Source organism: Ranitomeya imitator, chromosome 1 (assembly GCF_032444005.1).
Source record: "Ranitomeya imitator isolate aRanImi1 chromosome 1, aRanImi1.pri, whole genome shotgun sequence".
In the NCBI taxonomy this organism is placed as follows: domain Eukaryota; kingdom Metazoa; phylum Chordata; class Amphibia; order Anura; family Dendrobatidae; genus Ranitomeya; species Ranitomeya imitator.
In genome coordinates, this window is record NC_091282.1 from 994668629 (window position 1) to 994682017 (window position 13389).

The 13389-nt window shown below is 50.1% G+C and overlaps 1 protein-coding gene across 3 annotated transcripts in view; it reads right to left on the bottom strand.

Annotated features, from left to right (window-relative positions):
- Positions 1 to 6814: 6814 nt before the first annotated feature.
- MFSD8 (major facilitator superfamily domain containing 8) overlaps positions 6815 to 13389 on the bottom strand; it is a 61032-nt gene continuing 54457 nt past the window's right edge. For 2 of the 3 annotated variants that reach the window (XM_069743937.1, XM_069743936.1), the window contains one exon: positions 6815 to 9463. In XM_069743937.1, the coding sequence (XP_069600038.1) occupies positions 9257 to 9463 (207 nt within the window). In that variant the 3' untranslated portion in view covers positions 6815 to 9256. The remainder of the gene's footprint in view (positions 9464 to 13389) is intronic. The other variant, XM_069743938.1, reaches the window with a different exon arrangement.

Here is a 13389-nt window from a genome sequence, read left to right on the forward strand (position 1 = left end):
CCCGTCACCCTCCCAGGTGCTCCAAGGTCTTTATGGTGGCAGTCCTTGCCAAACAGTCCCCCTCACCCCTCTCCTCGGAGAGGGCTGAGAGGAACACGGTGGTCACCAGCGGTGACCCTCCCCCTTGTCTTTGGGGTCGATGCCGTCTTCTGGACGAAGGATTCCATTTCCAGTGACCCCTCTCTCATTGGGCCCCTGGACGATCCTCTCTCCCCACTCTACCTGTGGAACCAGACATGCAGGTACCAGCGCTTCAGCAGCCACTCCACCGCAGCAGTATCTCTCCCTCCCCCTGACTAGATGTACAGTGCTCTCACACAGAGTCCTGGTCGTTTTACTTTCACTTTCTCCGCTGTGTCAGGCCACGCCCCCTCCTCGGGCGCGCTTTTTCTGCGCTTTTCCTCCTCCACTCAGGATGGCTCTTACATCTTGGGCACGCCCTTCCCTTTCGGTGCGGCCCTATCAGAAGCCTTGGCTTATTCCTCACAGCACAGCACCGCCCCTTCTTCACCGCTGGCACTTCCTGCCTCAGCAGCTCTGTGCACAGGAGACATCGTGCTTTGGGGGACACAGACAACTCTGCTCTGCGGTAGGATTGCAATGCTATATAGGCCCCTCCCTCGTTATTATCCATACCACTGTAGGCCCCTTAGTCTTTTTTGTAGTATAGTGCTGCAGAATATCCTTATGTCCAACTTTTCTGGAGCCATCCTTACCAAACCTACCATAACTCACTACGCCTGTGCTCGTTGTAAGATAAAGTGGTCAGTACACCAATCGTCGCCTCTCTGCCAGTCCTGCAGTCCTCCTGCCATGTCTGCCCCACAGGAAGCTTCTGACTCTCGGGGTGGGGGCGCTCCCCCTGAGTGGGCCGTTGCTATCTCGCAGTCGGTCTCTGATTTGACTAAGGTATCTCAGTCCCTGGTCCAGGCGCTTGAACGTCTTCCACAGCTTCCTTCAGCCACCAGTGCTCCGACCATCTCCCATGGCGAGTTAGCCGCACTTGACACCGAACCACAGGGAGACAAATCAGCCAGCCGCTCTAGAAAGAGGACTGTCTGGCTCTTCGTCTGGTTCTCCGGATCCCTCCGCAGCGCTCAAACTGCTCTCCTCCTCCCAATTCCCCTCTTCGGAGATTTGGTCTGATGTAGATTACCAGTCCGGTTCTGACTCCGATTCAGACCAGGCTTCTAGCATGCAGGCTGTCATAGATAGTCTTATTTCGGCTATCTCGCAAACCCTCAAACTAAAACAAGATGAGGTTCCCCCCAGGATTCCTCTGTCTCTTAAGTGGGTGAAGCGTCCCTCTCGCTCCTTTCCTACCCATGATGAGTTTGAGTCTACCCTGTATAAACACTGGGAACATCCTGAAAAACGTTTTTCGGTAGAAAACATATGGACGTGCTCTATCCCTTTAGCGCCGATCTTCTCTCCAAGTGGGCTGAGTCTCCCAAGGTCGATCCGCCGATCTCCCGTCTTTCTTCCAAGACTGTTCTCTCCTTACCGGACGGCGCATCGCTTAAGGACGCATCGGACAGACAAATTGAGGCACTGGCCAAGTCAGCTTTCGAGGCAACGGGTGCTTCCCTCTGTCCCAGCTTTGCTTCCACCTGGGTCGCTAAGGCCATCTCTGCCTGGGCCAAGATCCTCCGTCGGGGCATTTTGGCTTCGGCCTCCCCTACCGAGCTGGCTGACCTCGCAGACCAGATTAACCACGCAAGGAAATACCTTCTCACTGCCTCCCTAGATGTAGCAGCCTGTTCGGCCAGGGCAAGCAGCAACATTGTCGCTATTCGCGGCATTCTTTGGCTCAAAGCATGGAATGCAGATGCTACTTCCAAAAAATCTCTCACCAACTTGGCGTTTCAAGGTTCCAGGCTTTTTGGTGCTCATCTGGATCAAATTATCTCAGACGCAACTGGGGGCAAGAGTACCTCTCTCCCCCAGTCCAAGCCAAAACACTTCTTTAACCCAAAGGGTCCTCGAACATTTCGCCCCTTTCGTCCGTTTGCAGCCTTAGATTCCTCATCGCAACAAGAGCGACCTGGTACCACGGGTGAACGTAGAAAACCCTCTTACAAGCCAGCTCCCATGTGGAGATTCAGGGCTCCACCTCCCAGGTCTTCCGGACCTCGTTCCAACAGATACCGTTCCAAGTGACGGGTTGCCCCCACCTGGGAGTCTTTCCAGGGTGGGAGGCAGGCTTCTTCTCTTGAAAGACACCTGGCTGTCTGTGATCAGCGACGCCTGGGTCAGAGAGATTATTACCTCCGGATACAAAATCGAATTTTCTACCCTACCAGAAAATCACTTCTTTCTCTCTCGTCCCCCAAAGCAACCGTCCCATTTACCCGGCTTGCTTCAAGCCGTAACGTCCCTGGTCGCCGCCGGAGTCGTAGTTCCCGTTCTTTCTGAAGAACGTTTTTCCGGGTTCTACTCAAACCTTTTTGTAGTCCCAAAGAAGGACGGGTCTTTTCGCCCTATCCTGGATTTGAAGCTTCTGAACCGCCACGTCCGACCTCACCACTTCAGAATGGAATCCCTGCGGTCAGTGATTGCCGCCATGGAAACCGGGGAGTTTCTCTGCTCGGTCGACATTCAAGATGCCTACCTTCATGTTCCCATCTGTTAACGGCATCAGAGATTCCTTCGGTTTGCAATCGAAGACAATCAATACCAATTCACGGCTCTCCCTTTCGGTTTAGCGTCTGCCCCCATGGTTTTCACCAAAATAATGGCGGCGGTCATGGCTCTCCTCCGTTCCAGGGGGATCCTCATTATCCCCTACCTGGACGATCTGTTGATCAAGGGGTCCTCTCGTCTAGACTGTGCTCACAGTCTCCAGGTCTCTCTGGACACCCTTATCCGTCTCGGCTGGATTATCAACCGGACCAAGTCCTCTCTTATTCCGTCGCAACGACTGTCCTTCCTGGGCATGGTGTTCGACACGAACTTAGCTTGGGTCTTCCTCCCAGAGGACAAGTTCTCAGTGCTCCTCAAGGCGGTCCGCCTTTTCAAACGCCCAGCTCCCCAGTCGCTTTGGTTCTGCATGGGAGTCCTGGGAAAGATGGTGGCCTCCATGGAGGCTGTTCCTTACGCCCAGTTCCACAACCGCCCCCTCCAGTTTTTCCTCCTATCCACCTGGAACAGGTCTTTGGACTCCCTGGACCGTCCCATCCACCTTCCCTTCCAGGTCCGTCAGTCCCTAACCTGGTGGATGCTGTCCGCCTCTCTCCTGAGAGGAAGATCATTTCTTCCCCTTCAGTGGCAGATCACCACCACCGATGTCAGCCTTCCCAGGTGGGGAGCAGTCTTCCGACAGCACATGGCTCAGGGCCGTTGGATAACCCAGGAAGCTCTCCTTCACATCAATCTTCTGGAGATCAGGGCAATCTTCCTTGCACTAATCCACTGGCACTCTCTTCTGCCGAATCTCCCTGTCCGCATCCAGTCGGACAACGCCACGGCCGTGGCGTACTTAAACCACCAAGGCGGGACTCACAGCGGCCAAGTAATGGCAGAAGCGGCAAAGATTCGGTGGGCGGAACGCCACGTTACGGCCATATCAGCCATTCATATCCCCAGGATCGAAAACTGGGCAGCCGACTTCCTCAGTCGCCAGGGCCTAGCAGCGGGCGAGTGGTCTCTCCACCCCGCAGTCTTCTATCAAATTTGCCTTCACTGGGGTACCCCAGACGTCGACCGTATGGCGTCCCGGATGAACCACAAGATCCCTCAGTTTGTCGCCAGATCCCGGGACCCTCTTGCCGTCGGCCACAACGCTCTGGTAATTCCATGGTCCCAGTTTCAGTTTCCCTACCTGTTCCCACCCCTCCCCTTGATTCCAAGAGTAGTAAAGAAGATCAAGTTGGAAGGGATTCCAGTCATACTAATAGCGCCGGACTGGCCAAGGCGGCCGTGGTACGCCGAGCTCGTTAACATGCTCACGGACACTCCTTGGAGAATCCCGAATCGGCCAGACCTCCTCTCGCAGGGACCTCTGTACCACCAGAGTTCTCAGTCGCTGAGTTTAATGGCATGGCTGTTGAGGCCGCAGTCTTGAAGAACTCTGGTCTCTCTCCCCAGGTCATACAGACCATTATCAGAGCCAGAAAACCGGCGTCTTCCCTTATCTCCCATAGGTACTGGAAAGCGTTCTTCCGGTGGTGTGAAACTAATGAAGTTTTTCCAATGTCCTTTTCTCTTCCGGAGCTTCTCGGTTTCCTCCAGTCTGGTCTCGATTCGGGCTTATCCCTCAGCACACTCAAGGGACAAGTGTCCGCTCTGTCGATCCTCTTCCAGAGTGACCTTTCCTCCATTCAGCAGGTTCGGACTTTTCTACAGGGAGTCGTGCATATCGCCCCTCTTTTCCATCCTCCCTTGGAACCTTAACCTGGTCCTTGGTGCTCTTCAGACTGCTCCCTTTGAGCCTCTTCAGGACGTGCCCTTTTCCCTTCTCCCTTGGAAGGTCGCCTTCCTCATTGCCATTACATCTATCAGGAGGGTCTCCGAGTTGGCAGCCCTGTCATGCCATTCCCCCTTCCTGATTCTTCATCAGGATAAGGTAGTTCTTAGACCGGTTCCCAAATTCCTTCCCAAGGTGGTCTCGGCTTTCCACATCAACGAGGACATTGGCCTTCCATCATTTTGCCCTTCTCCGGCTCATCCTTTGGAGAAGTCCCTTCACAAGCTTGACGTGGTCAGGGCCATTCGGGTCTATCTTTCTAGAACCGCTCCTTTCCGTCAATCCGATTCTCTCCTTCGTCAGAAGGGCCTTCAAGCGTATAAATCCACTATCTCACGCTGGATTCGCTCGGCAATTTCAGAATCGTACCGTGCTCATGAGGCACATCCTCCTCCGGGGGTGCGAGCTCACTCCACCAGAGCTGTCGGAGCTTCTTGGGCTGTTCGCCACCAGGCCTCCGCCTTGCAAGTTTGCAAGGCCGCAACTGGTCGTCTTTGCACACGTTTACGAGGTTCTATTGGGTTCATACCCAAGCCTCGTCTGATGCTGGTCTTTGTAGGAAGGTACTGCAGGCGGCGGTCGCACACCAGCCGACCTGAGACCTTTTCTGATTTCCTTTCTACCCACCCTTTTCCGGGACTGCTTTTGGACGTCCCATGGTTATCCTGTGTCCCCCAATGAAGCGATAAAGAGGGATTTTTAGTACTTACCGTAAAATCTCTTTCTTGGAGGCTTCATTGGGGAACACAGCACCCTCCCTACTTGTTTGTTCTGGTACCATGTTGGGGCCTGGAGGCCCTAGTTGAGTTGGTACTTTTACTATTATGAGTTCTGTCGTTTCTCCTACTGCTTTTTGCACTAACTGAGGTACTTGGTGCCTGTCGGTGGGTGTATACTGCCAGGGAGGAGCTATGCCTTTTCCTTTTTTTGCATAGTGTCAGCCTCCTAGCAGCAGCAGCATACACCCATGGTTGTCCGGTGTCCCCCAATGTAGGCTCCAAGAAAGATTGCTCCTGGTCACTCATAGTGAAACCGAGCACCGAATCTTCTATTTGCTGTCTTTAAATATTCTCACCATGCGGGCGGTGTGCTGCAGCACAGATCCCCCAGTAATGTAGCACGCTGCCCCGGAAACACCTCCCTACACCTGCGCACTTTGGATTTCCTAGAGATGCTTTGCAGCCGGCACGCGCGTGCGGCTCACTTTTCCGGCCTCCAGGAGGGAGCGCCGGGAGCAGCCGCCGATGCCCCAATTAGTAGCGGCGCTTCTCTGTAGGCAGCCGCCGCCACCATCCTCTCCTGAGCCACATTTGGACCGGCGGTGTAGCACCAGATGACCGCCACCACCTAACACCGGCCATAAGAATCCATAGGGAGAGGCACACTGGATCTTGCTTCACTGCCTCTCCCTCCGCGCACACATAGCCCGCCGACCCTGGAACCGTGGTGCTTCGGGGAGAGAAGAAAACCACCATGCCGGAGGCAGGGCTCCCCGCTGCCTAGATCGGCCAGATGGGCCCCTGGCATCCCACGACGACCTGTCAATCAGGTATGCTGTAGGTTCCCCGTCAGGGACAGGAAACAGAACTGATGTGGGAGGTACCACCTTTTTCACCTGTAGGTTTCCTGTCCCTGAGGCGGATCCCTCTCTCTCCGTGGTGCCATCATGGGGGGAAGAGAAATGTTATTTAATAACTATTGTATGACATACTTCTATGTTTTAAGGGCTAAAGCACGGTGTGACTAATAATAAAAAATAACTTTTAATAAATATACACTAAAAAGTTGGTATAACCAACTATGTACGAACATAGAAGACTCAACAAGGAAAAAATTCCCAATACACGGGAATAACACAATAAACCAATCCCTGAGAACTATTGATTCACATACATTGATTCACATACAAGTGTCAGTCTCTAAAGGGAAAGAAGCCGGTTTTAAACTTTTTCTGATCGCATCTACTGCATCTTCATGTGACAGGAGGGGACAGGTAACATGTGTTCTGCAACATATGCATCAGATATGTGATATATGTATGCTTTCATGTACTCCCCCTACAAGGAGTGTATATTGTGCTCCGGCTTCTTTCCCTTTAGAGACTGACACATGTATGTGAATCAATAGTTCTCAGGGATTGGTTTATAGTGTTATTCCCGTGTATTGGGAATTTTTTCCTTGTTGAGTCTTCTATGTTCGTACATAGTTGGTTATACCAACTTTTTAGTGCATATTTATTAAAAGTTATTTTTTATTATTAGTCACACCGTGCTTTAGACATTATATTAGACTGGTGCATATCACATCTTGATATATGTTTTAAGGGCATAAAAATTAAAAGTTTGAAAATTTGTGACATTTTAAAAATTTTCACCATATTTCCATTTTATTTTCATTAATAAACTCAAGTCATATCGAAGAAATTTTACCACCAACATGAAGTACAATATGTCACAAAAAAAACAATCTCAGAATCAAGTTGGAAACTTGGGCTGAAAGGTGGCAGATGAGGTTTAACAATGATAAATGTAAGGTTATACACATGGGAAGAGGGAATCAATATCACCATTACACACTGAACGGGAAACCACTGGGTAAATCTGACAGGGAGAAGGACTTGGGGATCCTAGTTAATGATAAACTTACCTGGAGCAGCCAGTGCCAGGCAGCAGCTGCCAAGGCAAACAGGATCATGGGGTACATTAAAAGAGGTCTGGATACACATGATGAGAGCATTATACTGCCTCTGTACAAATCCCTAGTTAGACCGCACATGGAGTACTGTGTCCAGTTTTGGGCACCGGTGCTCAGGAAGGATATAATGGAACTAGAGAGAGTACAAAGGAGGGCAACAAAATTAATAAAGGGGATGGGAGAACTACAATACCCAGATAGATTAGCGAAATTAGGATTATTTAGTCTAGAAAAAAGACGACTGAGGGGCGATCTAATAACCATGTATAAGTATATAAGGGGACAATACAAATATCTCGCTGAGGATCTGTTTATACCAAGGAAGGTGACGGGCACAAGGGGGCATTCTTTGCGTCTGGAGGAGAGAAGGTTTTTCCACCAACATAGAAGAGGATTCTTTACTGTTAGGGCAGTGAGAATCTGGAATTGCTTGCCTGAGGAGGTGGTGATGGCGAACTCAGTCGAGGGGTTCAAGAGAGGCCTGGATGTCTTCCTGGAGCAGAACAATATTGTATCATACAATTATTAGGTTCTGTAGAAGGACGTAGATCTGGGTATTTATTATGATGGAATATAGGCTGAACTGGATGGACAAATGTCTTTTTTCGGCCTTACTAACTATGTTACTATGTTACTAACGTGATCCGTTAAAGCATTCCAGAGTTATAACCTCAAAGTGACAGTGGTCAGAATTGTAAAAATTGGCCTGGTCATTAAGGCTTCTTTCACACTTGCGTTGGTACGGGTCCGTCGCTAAGCGTCGGTGCGACGTACCGACACACGTTGTGAAAATGTGGCACAACGTGGGCAGCGGATGCAGTTTTTCAACGCATTCGCTGCCCATTCTGAAATCCGGGGAGGAGGGGGCGGAGTTCCGGCCACGCATGCACGGTAGGAAATGGCGGATGCCACGTACGAAAAAATGTTCCCTTGAACGTTTTTTCGTGCAGATGGTCCGCCAAAACACAACGCATCCAGTGCACGACGGACGCGACGTTTGGCCATACGTCGCGATCCGTCGGCAATACAAGTCTATGGGGAAAAAAACGTATCCTGCAGGGGTGAGACACAGCCAGGCTGACACACTGCCCAGGTATTTATGTAAGTAGGCACTTTTGGGCATTAATAGCAAGTATGTTGCACTTTATGAAAAGAGTCTAATTAGGTGCGCTTCCTATTAGTATGGAGTGAGGGATATAGGACTAGCAATTACTTTTAGGATTGAATCCATGATATATTTTGGTTGTCGGGTGTTTTCAGTCCCATAGGAAGACTGCTGAGTACTTTAGGTATGTATACACAGTGTGTTATCCTAGGCTGGTCTTCTAGTTTGGCTTGAGGCATCCTGAATACACTTATTTTGTATGTTTTTGATTTTACATGTTGAATAAACTTTGATGATTTTATATTCACGCTCCCTGTTCCTTGATTGGATCTGTGTGTTAAACATTTGCAGGATCCGTTTTTTTCCCAAAACGACAGATTGCGACGGACTTCACAGGATGCAAGTGTGAAAGAAGCCTAAGCTGCAAATTGGTTCTGTCACTAAAGGAGCTGGCTGCTGCAGCTACCAGGAGGAAAATGAATATACAGACTATAAGGCGCACCCCCACTTTCCTTGAAGAGAGAAAGAAGCAGATTTTTCTGATAAGATATATTGGAAAATTTCTTATTCCCATTAGTAGTAATTTATGAAGGGGAGGGGAGTGTTGAAGTGATTGTCAATTCTTAAGGGTATTTTTTTCCCAGTTAACTTCTCAGTAACCTAGAAGTTAGGGAGGTTTTCAACTGCACCCAAGTGTCAGGCTTTAATAAATTAGAAAAAACGCATAATTATCCACATATTAACCATAATTAAATTTACTATTTGTTAAACAGTTGTTAGTCTTGGCTCCATAGCTGCAATTTTGTTTCCTAATGTTTAATTAAAACTGTTACAGTTTATTCTTGGAGAAAAAGCTAAAATATTCTCATTTTTTAAGGAACACAATAGAAAAAGTCACATTATTGTAGCCAATTAATCCTGTGTACTTTTTTCCCATATTCCATTTTGTTTTCTTGAAAAGTCTTTTTTTTTGTTTCTCAGTGGAAATGTGGTCATTGCTGTAATTTGCCGTATCTTACTGAAAAGGCAATAAGTCTTCTGTAAACTGTAACCAGATGTAAGAGAGAACTTGCGACAATGCCACAGATCAATCCAAAGGTCCATCGTGGTCCCAGATGGGTATAGATTTCACTGACAAACACAGGTCCCAGGGTCCGGGCTGCACTACCGGCAGCAGTAAGGCATCCCATATAGACACCCTAAGATATAAGAACAAGTTAGACAAGAAAAACTATGCGATTTTAACATTTTCAATAAAGAAGAACTCCCACTAACTTATCTAGTAAATGTGTGTAAATATATATATATATATATATATATACAGTGGGGCAAAAAAGTATTTAGTCAGTCAGCAATAGTGCAAGTTCCACCACTTAAAAAGATGAGAGGCGTCTGCAATTTACATCATAGGTAGACCTCAACTATGGGAGACAAACTGAGAAAAAAAAATCCAGAAAATCACATTGTCTGTTTTTTTAACATTTTATTTGCATATTATGGTGGAAAATAAGTATTTGGTCAGAAACAAAATTTCATCTCAATACTTTGTAATATATCCTTTGTTGGCAATGACAGAGGTCAAACGTTTTCTGTAAGTCTTCACAAGGTTGCCACACACTGTTGTTGGTATGTTGGCCCATTCCTCCATGCAGATCTCCTCTAGAGCAGTGATGTTTTTGGCTTTTCGCTTGGCAACAAGGACTTTCAACTCCCTCCAAAAGGTTTTCTATAGGGTTGAGATCTGGAGACTGGCTAGGCCACTCCAGGACCTTGAAATGCTTCTTACGAAGCCACTCCTTCGTTGCCCTGGCGGTGTGCTTTGGATCATTGTCATGTTGAAAGACCCAGCCACGTTTCATCTTCAATGCCCTTGCTGATGGAAGGAGGTTTGCACTCAAAATCTCACGATACATGGCACCATTCATTCTTTCATGTACCCGGATCAGTTGTCCTGGCCCCTTTGCAGAGAAACAGCCCCAAAGCATGATGTTTCCACCACCATGCTTTACAGTAGGTATGGTGTTTGATGGATGCAACTCAGTATTCTTTTTCCTCCAAACACGACAAGTTGTGTTTCTACCAAACAGTTCCAGTTTGGTTTCATCAGACCATAGGACATTCTCCCAAAACTCCTCTGGATCATCCAAATCCTCTAGCAAACTTCAGACGGGCCCGAACATGTACTGCCTTAAGCAGTGGGACACGTCTGGCACTGCAGGATCTGAGTCCATGGTGGCGTAGTGTGTTACTTATGGTAGGCCTTGTTACATTGGTCCCAGCTCTCTGCAGTTCATTCACTAGGTCCCCCCGCGTGGTTCTGGGATTTTTGCTCACCGTTCTTGTGATCATTCTGACCCCATGGGGTGGGATTTTGCATGGAGCCCCAGATCGAGGGAGATTATCAGTGGTCTTGTATGTCTTCCATTTTCTAATTATTGCTCCCACTGTTGATTTCTTCACTCTAAGCTGGTTGGCTATTGCAGATTCAGTCTTCCCAGCCTGGTGCAGGGCTACAATTTTGTTTCTGATGTCCTTTGACAGCTCTTTGGTCTTCACCATAGTGGAGTTTGGAGTCAGACTGTTTGAGGGTGTGCACAGGTGTCTTTTTATACTGATAACAAGTTTAAACAGGTGCCATTACTACAGGTAATGAGTGGAGGAAAGAGGAGACTCTTAAAGAAGAAGTTACAGGTCTGTGAGAGCCAGAAATCTTGATTGTTTGTTTCTGACCAAATACTTATTTTCCACCATAATATGCAAAAAAAATGATAAAAAAACAGACAATGTGATTTTCTGGATTTTTTTTTCTCAGTTTGTCTCCCATAGTTGAGGTCTACCTATGATGTAAATTACAGACGCCTCTCATCTTTTTAAGTGGTGGAACTTGCACTATTGCTGACTGACTAAATACTTTTTTGCCCCACTGTATATATATATATATATATACACACACTAGCTATTGAACCCGTTCTACGCCTGGGTGGCGAGCATTTATATTGGTATATGGTCTCCATCCTGGTATGTGCTGCTTCATCCTGCGTCCCCATCCTGTCATGTGCTGCACCCATCCTGCGTCCCCATCCTGTCATGTGCTGCATCCATCCTGCGTCCCCATCCTGTCATGTGCTGCACCCATCCTGCGTCCCCATCCTGGTATGTGCTGCACCCATCCTGCGTCCCCATCCTGTCATGTGCTGCACCCATCCTGCGTCCCCATCCTGTCATGTGCTGCACCCATCCTGCGTCCCCATCCTGTCATGTGCTGCCCCCATCCTGTCATGTACTGCACCCATCCTGCGTCCCCATCCTGGTATGTGCTGCACCCATCCTGCGTCCCCATCCTGTCATGTGCTGCACCCATCCTGCGTCCCCATCCTGGTATGTGCTGCACCCATCCTGCGTCCCCATCCTGCATCCCCATCCTGTCATGTGCTGCACCCATCCTGCGTCCCCATCCTGTCATGTGCTGCACCCATCCTGCGTCCCCATCCTGGTATGTGCTGTCCCCATCCTGTCATGTGCTGCACCCATCCTGCGTCCCCATCCTGGTATGTGCTGCACCCATCCTGCGTCCCCATCCTGTCATGTGCTGCACCCATCCTGCATCCCCATCCTGTAATGTGCTGCACCCATCCTGCGTCCCCATCCTGGTATGTGTTGTCCCCATCCTGTCATGTGCTGCACCCATCCTGCGTCCCCATCCTGGTATGTGCTGCACCCATCCTGCGTCCCCATCCTGTCATGTGCTGCACCCATCCTGCGTCCCCATCCTGGTATGTGCTGCACCCATCCTGCGTCCCCATCCTGTCATGTGCTGCACCCATCCTGCCATGTGCTGCACCCATCCTGCGTCTCCATCCTGGTATGTGCTGCACCCATCCTGTCATGTGCTGCACCCATCCTGCGTCCCCATCCTGGTATGTGCTGCACCCATCCTGTCATGTGCTACACCCATCCTGCGTCCCCATCCTGGCATGTGCTGCACCCATCCTGCGTCCCCATCCTGGGTTCCCATCATGTCATGTGCTGCACCCATCCTGCGTCCCCATCCTGGTATGTGCTGCACCCATCCTGCGTCCCCATCCTGTCATGTGCTGCACCCATCCTGTGTCCCCATCCTGGTATGTGCTGTCCCCATCCTGTCATGTGCTGCACCCATCCTGCGTCCCCATCCTGGTATGTGCTGCACCCATCCTGCATCCCCATCCTGTCATGTGCTGCACCCATCCTGCATCCCCATCCTGGTATGTGCTGCACCCATCCTGCGTCCCCATCCTGTCATGTGCTGCACCCATCCTGCGTCCCCATTCTGTCATGTGCTGCACCCATCCTGCGTCCCCATCCTGGTATGTGCTGTCCCCATCCTGTCATGTGCTGCACCCATCCTGCGTCCCCATCCTGGTATGTGCTGCACCCATCCTGCGTCCCCATCCTGTCATGTGCTGCACCCATCCTGCGTCCCCATCCTGTCATGTGCTGCACCCATCCTGTCATGTGCTGCACCCATCCTGCGTCCCCATCCTGGTATGTGCTGCACCCATCCTGCGTCCCCATCCTGGTATGTGCTGCACCCATCCTGCGTCCCCATCCTGGGTTCCCATCCTGTCATGTGCTGCACCCATCCTGCGTCCCCATCCTGGTATGTGCAGCACCCATCCTGCGTCCCCATCCTGTCATGTGCTGCACCCATCCTGCGTCCCCATCCTGGTATGTGCTGTCCCCATCCTGTCATGTGCTGCACCCATCCTGCGTCCCCATCCTGGTATGTGCTGCACCCATCCTGCATCCCCATCCTGCGTCCCCATCCTGTCATGTGCTGCACCCATCCTGCGTCCCCATCCTGGTATGTGCTGCACCCATCCTGCGTCCCCATCCTGTCATGTGCTGCACCCATCCTGCGTCCCCATTCTGTCATGTGCTGCACCCATCCTGCGTCCCCATCCTGGTATGTGCTGTCCCCATCCTGTCATGTGCTGCACCCATCCTGCGTCCCCATCCTGGTATGTGCTGCACCCATCCTGCGTCCCCATCCTGGGTTTCCATCCTGTCATGTGCTGCACCCATCCTGCGTCCCCATCCTGGTATGTGCTGCACCCATCCTGCGTCCCCATCCTGTCATGTGCTG